This window comes from Pithys albifrons, chromosome 4, assembly GCF_047495875.1.
Source record: "Pithys albifrons albifrons isolate INPA30051 chromosome 4, PitAlb_v1, whole genome shotgun sequence".
Taxonomy (NCBI): domain Eukaryota; kingdom Metazoa; phylum Chordata; class Aves; order Passeriformes; family Thamnophilidae; genus Pithys; species Pithys albifrons.
In genome coordinates, this window is record NC_092461.1 from 6,365,334 (window position 1) to 6,384,380 (window position 19,047).

Below are 19,047 nucleotides of genomic sequence, written 5' to 3' on the forward strand. Positions count from 1 at the left end.
TTACCACACTTACATGGACAGCCTGGAGAAAACCAGCCATGGACACTGCAGCTTCATTTACCAAACTGGGGAAGCTGTGGCTGAAACACATATATTATCCCTTTACTCTTCTCAGACTTGCCACAGAGCCTTTAATAGCTTCCCACTGGAAACTGGCAGAAAGGGAATGTCTTGCCTCCCTTTTGGCATTTATGTCCTATTAACATTTTCAAGTTGCATGGAGAGCGTGTCTTTGGCAGGGAGGAAAATGTGACTTTAAAGTGATAGGCACAGACCATCCAAAGTCACAGAAATGGAAGAGGAACTGCTGGCAAAGTCTCCTACCCACAAAGGAAACACTTTTGGAGAAAATAGAGGCATCGCCCTTACCCCTGAAGCCTGATGCATGTTCTAATGGAATGCAATATAGTAAGTCAAGCAAAGATTTTCTCTACCTCAAGGTCCTCTGCTAACACTTACAAACCCCCACCACAACCCACAGCAGCGGCCTAACTCCTCTGTCTGCATTTTGGGAGATGCAGGAAGAGACTTGAAACCTCCCATTTGGTGTCAGAGTCTAAACCCAAAAGGGCTCCTCAGAGTCAGGACTATTCTCAGATAAATTCCCTAGGGAGCTACTCTGACAGTACAGATGCAAAACCTTTGGAAAGTGTTTAGTAATTGCAATCTGTTTGATTGGAGACAGTACACTGGAAATTCCCAACTCTTACAGAGCTACAAAAAACTCTTTATACACACACCCCCCCATCCCTATAGTTTATGCACTTGATGGAGATAAGAGAATATTCAACTTTAAGTGATTGTGACCAAGAGAAAGCCAGAGGGGCTGTGTGTCTGGCATCAAAGTGGGAGGATAAAGCATATCCTAAACTGCAGATTTTCTTATGCACTGATCACTGCAGTGCCATTCCTGTTATAGGAATTTTGAACTCAGAATTACTATGACCTAACTCCTTCCTTCAAATTCCTAAAAAGCCCCAAGAAAACAATGCCCCCAAGCCCCAAATCAGTCCCTGATGATAGAAGGCTTGCTATTTTCAAGACTTGTTCTTTCCACTACTGGTCAAAAAAAAAAATCTTAAAAAAGTTCAGCATCATCTCCAGCTCTTCTTCTCCAGAGCAATTCCTAAGAGAGTTTTCTGATGCCCTGGACTCAAGGTTCCCTGCTGAAAATCTTGGTCAGGAGTTATTGTGGTCAGAAAAGGAAGCAGGTTTTAACCTCTTTTTCTGACTAGTGTTGCCCAAGAGAACCTTCCCTTCCCTCCACCCCTGTCTGCTGTGCCCATTCAACTTGGCTTGTTGACAAGGAGTCAGGGAGCACAACAAAAAGAAATTGGACTTCATGTGCTAGGCTATGACTCATTTACAAATGAAGTGTTGCGTGTATTGTGGGAGACAGGAAGGGCAGCATCAATTTCACAGGTGAGGAGGACATGCAGCACTTCAGCACTGTGAGACCATATCAGAGAAGAGATGTGCACACACCAGCATTGCCACTCCACAAAAAGTCTGGCTATTGCATAAAAGTTTTGCTGTCATACAAACAAGCAACAAGTAAGAGCCCTGGGGTTTTTTTTTATCCCTTAGTATAAAGTGAGGGTGAAGAAAAAATACTTTCAATGGAGATGATGGACCCTTGAGAGTGTAACAACACTGATAATCATTTTCTAACCCAAAAAAACAACCAAAACTTGTCTTCTTCCCTCCTCCACTCAGCTGAATGTCTAATGGGCTGGTGGCTCTGAGGTGGAAAAACGGGTAAGAAATTTCTTTCTGTGACAGAACAGCAGTAAGCACTCCCATGGCACAGTATTTCCCTGGACAAAACCATTCCATTGAACTTTTTCCCTAAAAGGTCTTTTAAAAGTCTGGATTTAAAAATAGTATAGACAGCTAAGTAAGAGCCAGAGCAAGACAGAGGGGGAGGAAGAGAATAGAGGATGTACATAGCATTTGCCTACACATTTTTCCCCCCATTCAGATATTGGCAGACTAACTGCATCCTCATTCCACTCTGGTGAACTGAACATATTTGGTCTAAGTGCAGCAATACTTGGGAGGCTCCTGCAGGACCTTCACAAGCTACACTGACTCTTTAGCAGCACATTCACAAGTTTCTGATCTCTCTGATCCCACACTGTGCATTGCTCCAAGGATACCACCATGCTGGCTACGAGGGTTACGTTAGAAATCTTTTGTATTTGTCACTACTGAGATACTGCACAAAAACAGAGAACACAAGCAGAGAAAGATGGATTTGTATTATCATCTAGCTGGCACAGAGCAGACATGGCACTACCACAAGCAAGGCCCACGGGAGCTACACACAAGGCAGGACCTGGCAAGCAGGTCCTTGCTCCAGAATCCTAAGGCAGAAACGTATGTGAATGTGATGTGAGAGACATTCAGCCACAGCACTGACAGTCCACTGGACATGATGCTACAGCTAAGTTTGAGATGTCTGCAAAAGAATTTACCTCACACCATCTTAGACTAGAAATACCTGTTTCAGAAGGAGGTAATGGTGGGCAAAGTAAAACATCTTCCTTGTGAGTGTGTCATAGCACCAGATAAAAATTTTAATTTCACTTTGAATTTATCCTCATCTGCCTACTTGCACATTCATGCTTTCCTTCAGCAACAAGATTCAATATTACAGTCTGTTATAGCAACAAGAAAAGGTTATTCACTGAAAAAACACAATGATGGCACAGTCTGCCAACCATAACTCTCCTTTAGCAGAACTAGCCTGTTTCACTGTGCTCAGGATCTTGCCTATCATAGGTGTGGGGTCACTTGTAGCAGTGTGACCCAGCTCAGTAACAGGTTTCTGTGGCTGCTGCACTGAAGGCCTACTCTAGAAGTTATACAGAGCAGACAGGAATCTATCAGATGGAAAGAACTTTTAATATGAAGATTTTCCTTGCATGAACTGAGGTCCTTCTTAGTGCAGTCAGTAAATACAGCACTCCATCTTGGTGACTTTGAGCAACATCTTCTTCATCTCATCAGAAGGTTCTGATCCGTACTTGGTTCTCTTGAACAAGTCACTGAGTGTGGCAATTCTGCCAAGTTTGCTACAAAAGCACACAAAGAGTTTCTATACAGGGAAATCCACATAACCAAAGGTGACTACATCAATCTCTCATAGGCCTGGAGTCAAATTACAGGGGGAACTTCCTTTCCTGCTTCTCAGAGAGGATGAGGAGATGCCCAGCGAGCAAAAAGCCAAACAAACCATACAAGCAGTCCTTCAGCAAGCAGCCCTGCCATAAGGGACTGACCACCCCAGGGTTCCACCACTGGAACTCACCCTTGGATACTGACAGTGGCATCAGCTGCAATGCAGCAGCAGCCCTGCCTTTCTCACAGCACACAGAGTAATGACCCACTCTGGCAAACATGTGGCTCAGATGAGTCAGATGTATGATTTATTCAATGTCCAAGGCCAGTATCTCCTCCCTGTTTTTCCCTTTTCATTTTATATCTATCTTTCCAACTCTCCCCAATTCCAATCAATTCAAAGCTAAATAACTATGGAATTACAAAACTGCATTTCCTCCCGTTTCTCCACTGTTTTCACTAAGTGTTTAACATGAACAAAATGATACAGGAAAGCTAAAGCTGCTGGAAGCTATTGCTTCCTTTGTGTGGAATTTTATTCTCTTTCTTATTGTCATCAAAATCATCCCTTTCAATCCACCTATAGCACATTGGTTGGAAAACTACTGGCAATAATGAAGGAAAAAAGATCTCTTCCCTCCCACACAGAACCAACCTGTAACCATCACTCTTGCCATTTTGCTTCTAAGCTATATCCTTTTTCCCCACTTGTCTTGAAGTTTCTTTGCAGGCTGTAAATTCTTTGTTATGTGCACTAAAGCTATGTGGGAATCCACGAAGTCTTAATCAGCTCTGAGGTGTTCCACCCATGCAAATAAACAAATACTGAATTGAGGGATGAAGGAGAGGAAGGAACATTCACGTGGTTTAACATTTTGTTTCCCCACTTACAACTACACATATTGCTACATTCCTACAAAAGAAACGACATGAAATACATTTGGGAACCTGAATTACAGAGATTTTGCCATATCTATAGTGCAATAATTTGTCTACAGTGCAAACAAGTATTGAAGTATGCATTTCAAAACAATATAAAATATGCCAGAGGCATCTTCATGACAACACTTGGATACCTAAGTACGTAACATCAACACCACCACAGACGTTCTAATACAACCACTTGCATCTATGACTCTGAAGCTGCAAAATTAGAAGTTCCTATACAGCTTGGCTATGTATTTCTGTCCTCAGAGAAAAATCCATTTGTCATAATATTACTACTACTGAAAAAAAAGGTGTAACAACTCTTAAATATACTTAAAGAGACCTAGAAGACCTTTCCCTATTCTGACTTCCTGCCCCTACTTAAGCATTCCAGTAGTTGTAGCATATATCTGTGTCATGCCATATTTGTAGGTCACAGATACTCCAGACCTTCTGCCCAAGTAAGTGTCTTTATTCAGCTTGCAAGTCCCCCTGAGGAAGCAAACCAGCCACCTATGCTGTAATCCTTTCCAAACTCCTGGAATACAATCAGCACTCACCTGTGCATGTTTCCATTGGTGGTGAAGGACTGTCCACATACTGAACATTTATAAGGCCTTTCACCTGAGTGCACCAGCATGTGGCGATCAAGGGAGCTCGCTGAGCTCAGAGACTTTCCACAGATGCTGCAGGAATGGTCTGTCCCTCCAGTGTCAGTGTTATGCTAGAGAAAGCAATGATTGTTTTTTCATTGAATGTCCCTTCTGAAGTGCCAGTAAAATATCAGCAAGAACTATAAACGTCTTAAAAGCAGCTCTTTAAAGAGCCACTCAGCACAATACCTTATAGTAAGGTGTGCCCTGTATATACCTCTCCTCCCCAGCCCTCCTCACCTCAACACCAACACCACCTCCTCACCCCATTTTTAACCCCTTAATGCACAACAAGCAGCTGTTTCATGCACCCTGCAATGCCTGTCACATGCATCATTTCTGCTGGGTCTGCAGCAAAAGAGGATATAGAAGGGGATTCAGCAACAACCTACCAGACAAATGGTACCTTGGGACACTTTAAGCTGTCTAGTGGTTTGGGGTTGTGTGAGCAGTAAGGAAAGAGGATGTAATTGTGAACTTCATCGCAGAAGGAAGACAGTTAAAAACAAGTACTCTTTAAAGGTATTGATTTCAAACTGACTGTAGTAAGAAGGCAGAAGTACACTGCTTGTGAGTGCACACTCAGACTTCTGTGGCCATAAGAGTGCATTACAGAGTAAAATTAAGACCATCAGCTACAGTGCCATATGTACCACTCTTTCTTACTTGCATTCAGAGATTCATTTTTTTCTTCACATACAGAAAAACTCCACCAGGAGAGTAAGAAAAAAAAAATTATGTAACAGTTACAGTACAGGAGAAAAAACTGAAGTATTAAGTATCCAGTGAACTCACACTCATCAACCACACCTTAGCATCCGAAGCAGAACCTTCTGCTAGAGAAAAGGCCAAACCTCCTAATTAAGTATGTATATATTTCAGGAGGAGCAAGAACAGGCCTCTAGCTGACAAAAAAGTGCATTATCCATTAAAAAATATATTTTCAATTCTGCCTCCCAAAATTGTTATATCCTGTGAGGGACTGAGGCTCTTCTACACTGAGTTGATTTAAAAATTGTCTCTTCCTCCTTCTTAATTTGCATGACCAGTAAAAAGATCTGTACTCAAACAGAGTAACAAAACAGGACTTATGTCTCATGATGGAAGCAGTTTTCCGGATCCTTAGGATACCTTAAGCTATGCAGAACAGGAGTTACATCCTTGTTTAAGCCACTGGGAGAGGGGGCAGAATGCTGGGCAAGGAAGGGAGGAAAATTGCCCACTTCAGGGTTAGGTTTGTGGAGTGTGGTTTTGGTTTTTTTTAAGAAAATGCAAGGGAAGACTACAATAAAAGTAGAACAATTGAATACAGTTATAATGGAAACATTTCTGGCTTGCACATGGAATCGTTTGTCACCAGTGAAAACTGCACCCTGGCAAACCAGACACTCTTAATAAAAGTAAGAACCTGGTAACTCTGCGTACCTGACGAATGTGCATAGTTAGCTGGTGCTGTGTAGTGCAAATCTTTTCACACAGAGGACATGTATAGGAAGACTTCTCTTCTTTTGTTTCCTGTGAACAAAACAGAACAAAATAATCAGAAGGAATAGCAGTATAAAAGAACTCAAAAGCTGTTACTGCTGAGGGTGGAAAAATATAATCCACCCTAAGTACAAAAGGCCACTGCTAATAGAATAAGTTGCATTTATAGATTTATCATCTGATAGATGCATCAAGAAGGTTTCAGAAACTTCTAAATTTATAAATAGGAGCCATTTCAACTACCACAGAAGTAGAGCAGCTGTTTTAACAGCACATGGATACACAGCAGTAGCAGTTTAGGACAGGAAGTGAAGGTAATTATTGAGACGAGCTCAAACTGCCAGGAGGAATTTAGGTGAGCACAAAGTAATTCCTGGAACACCACCAGAATATGTGGGAAAATGTCATTAATATTCCCAAAGGATTTTTAATAGCACAAGTTGTCAGAACTTCAGATTTTCCATCCCATCTTGATGGCAAAGCACTGTCTTGGTGCTCTTTTCTAGGGGCTGCATGTCCTGCTCCATGGCTGACTCAGAAGGAAGAGTGGCATTTACTGAATCACCAGCACCATTTCCTTTCGTATCCTGTGTTTCTCCTGGAAGCATCCCATCCAGGCACTCTGGCCAGGCCCAACCCTTCTGAAGCTTGCAAGATCTGATGAGATCATAGCAAGAAAGAGGTGACAATGCAGGAGTGTACATGACTTGAAAAGAACACATTATGAACCTGGTAATTCTCCACCCAGGTGAGAATCAGGAGTAACCTTGGTCAAACCACCAGCACAAACAATGAGGCCAACAGGAGAGCTCAACCTGATTTAAGTATGCCCTTGAGACACTGAGCGAAGCCACCACTGTCAGGCAAGGATGAAATGGCACTTTTGGAGGAACTAAAGGCATTTGCCTGAATTTGCCCACAAGGATGGCTATGGGATGACATAAAGGGTATTTTCACCACCTCACTAAGAAGTCCAGCCGTGGCTTCTGCACCAATGCCTGTATAGTAAAAGGAAGATGGTCTGGCACTGAAAATTAAACCTCAGTTTTCATCAGAATGATGCAGATTTTCATCAGATAGATCCATTGCTTGCTACCTACAATCCTAGTGACAACAGTACAAAAACGATCTCTGCATGACTGATAAGAAAATAGAGTATTTATGCCAAAATGACATTTTCTACTGAAGTTCTTCGCTGGCTATTTCAACTACAATAAGCATAAAAACAAGCAAAAAGGAAAATCCATCCTCAGTAGCTCTTTAGCTGGGAGGAAGTTGGTGGGTATGGATGTGTCTAAGCATTTCCTCTCTCCACACAATTCTCTCCCTGAATGCTGTCCCAAAAGTTACCAAGTCAGAAACAACCATTTTCAGGTTGTCAAACACAAGCATTCATGAAGAACATTGAGAATGACTAACACAAGTCTCTGTAACAAATTCTCTAGCTTGTTAGAAGATGCTGACACAGTCTTAGAGAAAGTTCTTTTTATGTCTCAATAAAGCAATACTGCCTCCTGCACAACTTGGGGAACCATTCTAAAGAGCCCCCTATTATAATATTACACTGTGTTTTCAAAAACAGGGTCATGGTGATTTTCTATTAACTTCAGTGGCCCATGGACATGGATGAAGAGCTATTTTCCTATTTTGACCAAAGTAAACAAAACTTGTGACTTCAATTCTAAAAGGATTGGGACTGCAATGATTAGATTCTCACACTCCTCTCTACTCTTCTGCTTGTACATGTTTTTCTAACTGTATTTCAGGGCTCTACATCCCACTGTAGGCCACACCTACATGCCAAGGCTTAATGTACTAGAAAGAAAGCAAGAAAGGCTGCCATTATGAAGTATGAACACCCAAAGAAAATTAAAGTGCACTATCCCAGTGCACCTCCCCAATTTTTATATGCAAACATGTAATTCACAAGTGTTCATTCCATCCTACTTCAGCAACCTGTCCGTGGAGTAATACTCAGCTCCAATCATACTGCAACCCAGTTAAAGCTGGCTCAGGACAGAGAACAAACACATTGTGCCATGAGGAAAATCCCTGCAGCTGTGCTGACAGTTTAGATGGTGTTTAATCCCCAGGGTATTTCTGTGAAATTATCAACCCACTCCTGTTTTTTGCCCTCCTCCTCCTCTTTAAATGAGTGCTGCAGTTCTACATGATGCATTTGATTGTTTCAAAGTCTGTTTAAGCTTTCCAGACTGCCTTCTCTTTGAATCAGCAAATTAACAGAAGATAGAGTAATTACTGGTTCACCTTGAAGCAAAGATCAGAAACACACTATAGCTCAGCCAGAGCTGATTAGTGTTGAATCTGGGGTTTATTATTAACTAAAACCCAAACTTTCTCCAGTGGTCAGACAGGGTACATGCTGCATACCATAACACAGCTCAAGCAAATCCAGGGTATCTACAAAAGGAATGCTGCTGACTGGCCCAATCCACACCAAAAACATGAGCACCCCTACTGTAAAAACACCCCCATCCACAAATGTAGAACATACCACTCAGCTACCCCACCAAAGCTGGACTGGTGAAAACACAGTTCCTGAACTGAGAGATAAACTTAACAGCTCATTTGTAAGCTACTCTCCCTTTAGTAAGTCAAGCTGGCACAACTGCTCTGCATTCAGTGATGGCAAATGCTTTCAGAGTTGGGGCCATTTTTTATCTCCAGCTCAGAAAACTACCTCTGTCACACCTTTTCTTTGCTTCAAGAGCAAAGCAAATAAGAAGTTAAAATGGATGCAGGATGATGTGAGAACAAGTTTATTAGACTATGGGTAGACAACAGCCAGGATAAAGTCAGCATTATAAAAAGAACCATAGACTTTGGGACAAAGGTTCAGGGCAAAATGTTTTGCTGCCAACTCATGGGAAACAACAGTCAGACACAGAAAACTAGCTAGCTGTTATTATCCTTGAAGTTATAATAAGGGGAACATTCTGACCAGAATCTGAGATCTGCATTGCTGCACACTAAAACAATTCAGTGCTTTCACTCTGCTATACTGGAAGTGGAAATTCGTTGTATTAGAGGCTGCTAACCAGATTGATACCTGCTTAATAATTCACATCTCACTTCTATTTTCCCAGTAATGTAACCATTTGCCCCTCTGGCCTTAATGATCCTTCAGCCTAAAAACAAACAGGCTATTTAGTATGTTTTCAATGTATTTGTTTATTTTTATGCTGTAAGAATCCCTCTTAATCCTGTCACATTTACTCTCGAGCTTCCTTTGATTCGATGCCCACAGAAATATCAGGTGGAATAAAGGTCAGCAACGCTAATAAACTTCCCTGAAGCCAAACCACACAGTGTACCAGTGGACAGCTGTGTAAAAGCACTGCCACTGAGACTAGTCTGGACTCCAGGGCCTTATTTCACACGATGGAAGCAAGGAAACAGGGCAGCCCCTAAGTGAGGACACTGCAAATAAACCTGAAAGCCAGATGCTAGACAGTATGATCTGTTGAGGTGCTGGAGCGAGTCCAGAGAAGAGCAACAAGGCTGGTGAAGGGACTGGAGCACAAGTGCTGTGGGGAGAGGCTGAGGGAGCTGGGGTTGTTTAGCGTGGAGAAGAGGAAGCTCAGAGGTGACCTCAGCACTGTCTAGAACTACCTGAAGGGAAGTTCTAGCCAGGTGGGGGTTGGTCTCTTCTCCCAGGCACTCAGCAATAGGACAAGGGGGCATGATGGGCTCAAGCTCTGCCAGGGGAAATTGAAGTTGGAGATCAGAAAAAATTCTTTCCAGACAGAGTAATCAAGCATTGGAATGGCCTGCCCAGAGAGGGGGTGGATTCACCGTCCCTGGAGGTTTTTCAGGTGAGATTGGCCGTGGCACTGAGTGCCATGATCTGGTAAATGGACTGGAGTTGGATCAAGGGTTGGACTTGATGATCTCAGAGGTCTTTTCCAACCCAATAGATTCTATGATTCCACAAACACAGTTGTCTGTGTACTGCCCAGACTCTTCAGTTAAGAACATCCATTTACAATTAACAGGTTTTAACTCCTTTCATGCTAAAAATCCAAGACAAGTCATAAGTCTGTCAACTGGGCAGCTACTCAGCAAGCTATTAATAAACTACTATAGGAACATCACGTGAGTCATGCCACTCAACCTTTCTGGTCCCTGTTACATCTTGATTCATTTACAAAGTCTCTGTGTTTCACTGTAAGCTCTAAAGTCAAATAGACACAGAGATTTGGGGTATTTCTTGATATTCTGCAGCACCTCCTTTGGTAGAGCTTGGCCCAGAAGGTGAAAAACATGGATACAAATAACCACAGCTCTCACTGATACAACTCCTTCCTTTCACTTGTTTAGATCAATATGGCTATCACCTGATGCCATCAACTGGTAAATGGAAAAAAACTGATAAAAGCTAAATATTTTTGCTCTGCAAGATTCATACAAAGCATTCTGCAATAGCTCTTCATGGTTTTATTGACCAGGAAGAAAGGGCACCTTACACTACACATGTGAACTGCACATCCTGATGTATGTTTTGTTCTAGCACCACCTTTAACCTTAAATCACTTGTATCTTCCCCAGGGACAGCTGGACACCTCATGAGGGTGGCTGAGCCAAGTCCTCTGCCAAACTGCTCTGCTCTTCTCTAGGTCATTCTTTTCTCCTGGTTTCATGAATTGAGCTGGTCCCCCAGCAGATTTTGCAAATGAAAGAGCCTGGAGAAACGACGCAGTGGGGATGAAATGGGAACTCTTGGTGACTTTGTCACTGCCACGGGCATCTCCAAGACCAGCTCATCATTGCAGGACATTGGAGCTCATGCTCAAAGGTTTTATGTGTGAACCCAAGCAAGCAGACCCCTCCAATTCTCAGTTTTCTAAGTTATGTTCTGGAGAGACACCAAAAAACATACACAGAGGGACAATGGCAGAGGCAGGAAGATCCACTGAGGGGAAAAGAGGGCAAAACAGTCAAAGAAGCATAATTCTGTCTTATCACTTCCCATACAGCTGCTTGTCTCCCCTTCAACATCCCTGCATTTAGATTTACGTACCTGGTTCCTCCTGCCAATCCGATTTGGTGCAGGAGACTTTGAGGGGGATTTGACATTTTGAGAGTTCCCACCATTTTCAGCAATCTTCCCCACATTCATCACTGCTGACATCATGGCGTCGATGGAGGACAAGTCTGCTCCGTCCAAACTGTGGGGTGAGCTTGGTGGTACCTTGTAGTTGTTCAAGCTTTCCAGCTGCTTCTCTGGAATTAAAAAAAAACACACAGGAGTTCCTAGGCCATCTTGAAAAAGAAAAACAAAACAACAACCCACAGTATTTTCAGCTGCCAGTTAACTCACATCACACTCTGCTGAATCATCATAGATCACAGGCAACAGCCCATAAACTGGAGTTGTTGTAACAGGACAAGTTTCTCGTATTGAAATGCACAGGAGAAGGTGTACATTTCTTCATTCTCACAGGACATTCACATTATCTTGATTTTCAACCTTAATTCAGTATGGAGCTTATAGAGTGATTCACCTTACACTCTCTCGCTGTAAAATGGTATCATTTGTGGTACCTTGTGATCACCATGAACTAGTAGAGTAGTACTGATAAATGCTCTGACAAGCACAACCATTCAAGCAAGCACATGTTTTAAGCAGGACCACACAACTAAGGCGTCAGTAACACAGTGTAGGGTACTGGGTTCTCTTTTTAATGTAGTTTAAGCCAGCTCTGTATATGGAATAAGCCAAATTAGCAAAAATCCAACCAAAACAACAACCTATATCCCTGCTGTTGCCTCATTACTGCCACAGCTGGCACCTGTGTGATTTGGTTTTTCTCTTTTCATCTACCAAGCCATGCTAGTCCACAGAACACATGGGTTACAACCATGACTAATGTCACAGCTAAAGCTGTTGAGGTTCAGACTTCTCCATCACATACTGTATGTGGCACAGACGCTCCTATCTCAGATACCAAATTCAAAACACACCTAAAATCTTACCTCTGGTTTCTCAACACACAGACATGTCAAACACACAGGTAAGGCCTTCTACTTTGTTCTTTATGAGTTTGAAAAGGAAAATGCTTTCAAATTGAACGCTCCTTTCCTGCAAAAGAAGTCTCACAAACAAACAGGAACACCCTGCAAGTCTACTGGCTCTGTCACCTCTGGTGGAAAGCACAGAATCTTAATGTGTGTTGTGAGAAACTTACAAAAATATGTGAAGGTGAACAAGGAGGAACAGGTTTGTCTGTGAACATTTGATCTCTGCATAATACTGTCTTTGGAACATAAGTTTGAGGATTATAAACAGGTGGTTTTTCTGAGGCTAAGTTATCTGGTGCCAAGTAACTGGGAGCCAAGAAAATCTTAGTTTGGAAGCCTACAGTGGTAGCTGAGTATTTATGTGCCCATGCTTCTGTTCAACCTATTTTACACTTTTCAGACAGATAAAAGTTAGGGATGGAGAAAGAAATGTATCCATGAGTGCTTCTGCTCAATATATCTTATACTCTTCACACAGATAAGGTGTATGGATGGGTAAGAAATATTTCTACATTCTCAATCAATGCCCTAATTTACAGAGTCACAGAGCTAGTCAAACCAGTTACCTTCATCTTTATCCCCCAGCTGAGTGTGGCTCTCCTCTTGGTTGCTGGTCTCCTCACTTAGTGTAGTATGTATAGTAGCGTCTGGCTCCTCAGCCTCCTCTTCAGCAGCACCCTCCAGCACTGTGTGAGGGAGAAGGGAAAAGAAAAAAAGGGTGCTAAGTTTTTCTGGAAGCCCCTTTAGCAAAATAAAACCACAGCCCTTTAGTTTGAGGGCTCTCCTGACTTGCACATAGGTCTGATGACAGAAGCACTTAAAACAGTTCCAGCACAGCCACACATCCACATCCACCATGAGTGGCCTGGAACTGGGCTGGGAGATGTTGCTGCTTTTGCCAGTGGCCAAACCTGGGCAAACAAAGAAAGGAAACCCTTACCAGCTTGGTCCCCAGTATTCAGCCAGCAAAAAAAAGGAGGAGAAAGAGAGAGCAAGATAGCATATCACTGACAATAGTGACATTTGATTAAGCATATTGTGCAGCTAAAGAATTCAAGTAATTCAATTTCACACATGCACTGCTCCCCTCTTCTCTTTTTGAAAGATTAACATTTGCTCCAATACATGAATTCATGGTGACCATATTTTTCCTTCCAGCAGTGGTGACATGACTGCTGAGGTTTCTGGGACCATTTGGCACATTCTTCACAGCCACTACCCAAGGTTTCCAGATGAGTTGAAGAAATAAGCAACCATTGCATGCACCAACAGAATTCCTCCACACCCCTTTCTGAAACCACAAACTTATCATGCTATCATTGGGGTTTCAGGAAGGATGCCTGTTCTGTCTGGAGAATGACAGGCAGTTAAACATCATTTTCAGAGGTGATGGGGCATGATCAATAGATGAGAAACAGAGGAGTTCTCTGACCACAGCACTCACAGCTATAGCCCTCGGAAAACGTTATTTGTAATATGGAAAACTATTGCTATGTTTTTCATGACGAGAAATACGTCTTTATAACCTTGCAAGTGAAATATTTATTTCATTATGAAAGCAAACACTCTGTGGACATTTCATCATCTCAGCCATACAAATCACATCCAGTAAACTTAATACAGGTTTTCCTTTTATCAGAGAGCAGAGATAAATGCCCTCAAACCACAGCTAACTCAGAAGGGTCTCTTCCTTATAAAAAAAAGACATTCTCAAGGATAACATGCAAATCAGTCACTCAACACATCTTGAAATGCTGTTTGAACAGCATTTGAAAACAATAAATGACTACATTATCCCAACCACTAACATTTTAGAGCACCTAAGAAGAGACAGACAAAAAGAAAGGGCCCACTTTGTGTCAAGCAGCTCCTCATTTCACGTCATGCCAGACAAAGCAGTGGATTCAACCTCCCCACATTTAGCTGCCAGCCCTCTTAGGAATGGCACACAGATGATCTGACACAGAGAGCCAACAGAGCCAGTGCAGTCTAGAGACAAAACCTGGGACCTGACTTATGCCCAACATTTAAGGCTCAGGACAACATCAGCTTCTAACAAACACTGCTTTCAATTTGTATCTTCAAAATGAGACAAAAATATTATCCTGAACAACTCAAGGCAGCTTTTCCCCAATCATTTTTGTACTTTTCTGTTAAGAAAATACAAGTGGTCCCTCTGACATAGGACTTTCTTGCTTCAAGGTGAGGCCAAGCATTCATACTTCTGTATTTTCTCCAGTAATTATGGGAGCCATTCATCTGTTTGTCTTTATTTTGTTTCTCCTTAACTGTTGTAACTTTACTGTTATGTTGTCCATCTTACTCAAGAGCAATATAGTAATTTCTTCCCCACACACCCCCATCTTTTTTTAACCACTTATGTGGGAGGTGACTTTAATTTTGAACAGAATGAACATCAGAATTCTTTTTGAGACTGGCCTAAATCTAGAGTTTCTTGCTCTATCTGCTTAACACCACCAAAAATAAGGATCAGTTTAAATTATTTGGAGGTATTTCTCTTAAAACAAGTAAGTTCATTAGTCCTTAAAAATCCCCAACAAACACCTTTTCCTTCCAAAATACACATATTCATTCTTCTTTCAGTCAATACTTAGGACACTGATGTCATCATTAATATACAATGGATTTTTTCCAGGATGTAACTGTGAAGACTGCTGTGTTTGCCAAGTTAACTAACTTTAAGATAGCTGAGTAGCTTCCCAGTAAACTGGAGTCAGAATTGCTAGTGCTGCTTTCAGCAACACTGAGAATGGGAAATGCTCAGAGAAAGCTTGCAGAAGAGGCAGGTATACATGTACATTAAAAAACCCCTACCTACTGGTTTAGAAAAACCTGCCAGCTTGCTCTCCACTCTTATTTTCAGGAGAAAAACTATGTATTATACCATTACAGCTTTTCATAATTTCTGTGAATGAATGGCTATTTTTATTTCTGAATCTAAATATCTTCCTGCTAAAGCCAACCAATATATGTAGTCACAGATTGTGTTTTTAAAACCATCTACTGCACATTAAAACAAATTATTTTGAAAGCACTGCAAATATCACAACCGAATTATTGTTGCATGTTTTTATTTATTGACATATTTTCCACCCTCTTGCATGCAGCAAAAATGCACCACTGAAACAAAGACAACTGCATGAGCAGCACACACCGATTTCAGAAGCATAACTTTCTATTTGCAATAGGATATAGAAACAATAAGAATACTGGGCCAAATCACTCCTTCCTGTGGGAAAACCCGTGGCAGAGCGCCTTTAGGCAGGAGCATACTGAGAGATTTCTCTTGCAGCCTTGGTTTTGTTTTTTTTTTTCTTTCCCTTTAAAAAAATGCATCACTGAGGATGGGGAAGTGTTAGGAGGTTTTTTCCACAGCATCTACGAAACTCAGAGAACCAGACAGAGAGCAACCAGCACAGATCTCATACTGCCTTCAGGCCTGTAAACCTTCCCAGCTCACACCAAATGTCCCTGCTTGGAGGTGGTGCTGATGGAGCCTCCTTCCTCCCTCTCCCCAAAAGAAAACAAAGACCTCCAGGAAAAAGGACAAACAGGAAATAAGCTGGCAAATAGTACAGCTTCAGGTTGCATTCAACACTGGACCAAAGCCTCTAGGAAACAGGGAAGTGGTCACAAGCATTCAAGTCATCTTCTACTTTGAAGAAACTCCCCAGTGTCCCATTCATCCTCTGTGAAAGGGAGGAAAAGAAGAGAGTGAGCAACTAAGCAAGAGTGCTAACACATGGTAGGGGGGACAGGACCAAACAAACCAATCCAGCAGCCCTCTTTGCACAGCCACACCGAGAGACCTGTCTCTTCTGCAGGAACGTGTTCCCTCCACTTGTCAGTGTTGCTGGAAACATGAAACTGGGGCAACTTCTGCTCCACAGAGAGACTTGAGGGGCCTTTAGCTCCTGCTTCTGACAGAGGCCCAGCCCTGATGCCCCACATAACCAGCTAATGGGAGACTCACTGTGAGAGCAGAGATTAAAAAAAAAAGGAAAAAACCTTGTTGCTTCCCATTCAGTCTGTACAGGAAGACACTTGCTAGACCTATTTCCTCCTTTGGGATAAAGTGTGACTCCAGTGTATGTTAAAGCTGAGTCCATCAACAGTTACTTCCCCCCCATCAATTATGTGTATTTATTTGGGTTTTTTGTTTTGTTTTAAGACCACTCTAAAGAGATACAGCTGCTTCTCCTTCTGGTGAAGAGCATCATAGATGAAGTGGAAAGGAGAAGACAGTCCAGAGCAGAAGGAAGGAAAAAGGAGAAAAAATGATGAATCTTCAGACTCACAGTCACTTGACTTGCCATTGAGAGGCAGCTACACAAGCAGAGAGCAGCACGTCCTGGCCCCTGGGAGCTGGTACAAGTCTCTGCTCCAGATTGCTCCACTGTCTTTGCACATGAGCTCTCCCTTTGGAATAGATAGGAAGAAATGCACAATACAGGAAAGAAGGGGGAAAACCTGGTATGTAGCACAAAGCTGCTCATTGTTCTGCCTTCCGAAAAAAATCCACATTAATGTTAAAGCAGAAGCCATGCACTAATTGGGCCAGGGGAAGATTAACACTCTCAGCCAAATACTTTTATTGGTTTCACTAAACATGCTGTAGTTCGTCTTTCAGGACACGGTGGGGGAGGAGAAACAGGGAAAAGAAATGACAGGTTTAGGAATGTGCACCCCCACACACATGAGTTTCTAACCACTTTTTCCCATGAGGCTCGAACAGGAATCCTGAGCCTTCTTCATCGTTCCCATCTGAGCAACACTATTAGCTTAGTCAAGGCTTTCCCACTGTTTTTTTTCTAAGTGGCAGGAAAAAACCCCAAGGATCATTTAAATGAAGGCCAGACCTGCTAGTATACAAATTTAGACGAGAACAGAACTTCAAAGAGGGATACTGGATTTGAATAAACAAAGTTTACCGTTTACCCTTGAGATTATAATACCTAAGAATTGCTACATTGGGCTCCAAACTTTCTGATGCGCTGATCTCCCACCAAACTTCCACACAGAGGAGCAGATTTTGCTCCCTGAGCACACAGCAACACTCCCAAGCACAAATGGTCGCTCCCATCCCAAAAGAGATGTGCACTATCACCCGCACTACCTTTGAACATGATTTTACATCAAAGCTGGCAGGAAGGAAAGAGGGTGAAAAGGCATCGTGTGGGAAGAAAAAAGGGGTAACACTATTCAAGGCACTGCCTCAAGGCAAAGGAAAACCAAATGAACAGAATTTTCCCAACTGACCTTTTTAATATCAACTCTGCCCTTGCTACTGAAGTGTTGGTGGTGCTGACTCGGCACCCCAGCAGTAGAGAATTAAACTGGGAGCATCACCTGTCACCACCGCTGGAGCACCAGCACAGAGCAGCCCCTGGGGAAAGGAAGACAAGCATAGAAACACAGAGGCTTGGGAGTATCTGGTGGCTGAATTTTCATTTAGCATTCAGTAAAAAACTACAAATGTTGCCCCAAAGGTTTTGAACTTGTATCTATAAGTAATATTTCCCTCTAGGGAAAAACAAAACCAACCAAAAAACCCCTAAAAGACAACAACCAAAAGGAGTAACCTCTCTTGAAGGGTACTCTCTGAGTACCAAAAGACAGACTACTTCTCTTTCTATGAAATACCCATCAGTGACTTCATTGTTTTACCTGTGTTAGTGTGGGTTTTGCTTCCTAAAATAACGCCACAAGTCCACAACATCCTTACACCTTTTCTTACCTTACTTGTACACAGACAGATAGATCCAAACATGGAATAAACAACTGAATCACATGCTTCCTTCTGGTGTGGGAGTGGGTAAGGGGGAGAAGCACCAAACAAGACCAAGATGACCCCCTATTTCCAGATTATTTCGTTGTTGTGACAAGACATAACAGTTAGGCTAAATTTTAAATACTCAAACATATTTACTCCTCCTGTTTCATCTTCCAGCAAGCATAATGCAGTACACATGTACATTTACTTTTTATGTAGCTTTGGAAAATCACTGTCTGCTAACTTATGGACCAGTAGTGCTCCTCAGGACTGTGGCTCAGACAACCAAAAGCTTCTCTCCATAAAGCACAACAGAATTTTAACTTAGCTAATGCCTTAAGTGAATGACAACTCTGAATCACCAGGATACTCTGGTATTACATTCATGCAATATACTGAAAACAAGGAAGTTGTACTAATCTAACAGTGAGACACTTGTACCAGCAAAGCAGTTTCCTGGATGAAATTCATCCATATGGTCCAACTGGTTTACAGCAATGCACTCAGATTCCAGGCAGCCTTAATATAAAATGCATTCATGCCTATCTTCTTGGCCCTGTGCTCCGTTTGCTAACTTGAGCAGGGAACCCACTTTTGCACCTTTCGCAAGCGCTTGTGCTGTGGGAACAGCCCTCATGTGGGAACTTGTGGTCTTGCTAGGCTAAAAAAGAGAACTGAGGCATAAGCTGCTCCAGCACCGAGAGTGAAAGCAAAACCCGACGGCCCCCTGGCTCCCAACAGGAAAGCCCAGCACACTCAGTAAGAACCTTAGAGGGTTTGAGCTGAGCCTGCACTGAGTTCCTGACCAGCACTGCCATTTTCAGGGATGGCAGCCCCACACAAAACACCTGGCACTGCAAGAACTGCGATAACCTGTGGCCATATTTAGGACTGATAGCTGCTGATGCATTTTGAGCCTTTTCTAACACCTTAGCACTCCTTTCCCCTGACCAAAGACAAATCTATGAGCTGTTCCTCATCTTCACTGTTCGCATCAGCTTGTGGTGAACACCTGGCCCTCCA

At 42.4% G+C, this 19,047-nt stretch overlaps 1 protein-coding gene across 5 annotated transcripts in view; it reads right to left on the reverse strand.

The window, feature by feature from the left end:
- The window catches only part of RREB1 (ras responsive element binding protein 1), a 127,489-nt gene that overhangs the window by 56,409 nt on the left and 52,033 nt on the right, over nucleotides 1–19,047 (reverse strand). For all 5 annotated transcript variants that reach the window (XM_071553293.1, XM_071553292.1, XM_071553294.1 and 2 more), the window contains 4 exons: nucleotides 12,797–12,916; nucleotides 11,230–11,432; nucleotides 6,129–6,218; nucleotides 4,611–4,774 (listed from right to left, as the gene is read on the reverse strand). In XM_071553293.1, the coding sequence (XP_071409394.1) occupies nucleotides 4,611–4,774; nucleotides 6,129–6,218; nucleotides 11,230–11,432; nucleotides 12,797–12,916 (577 nt within the window). The remainder of the gene's footprint in view (nucleotides 1–4,610; nucleotides 4,775–6,128; nucleotides 6,219–11,229; nucleotides 11,433–12,796; nucleotides 12,917–19,047) is intronic.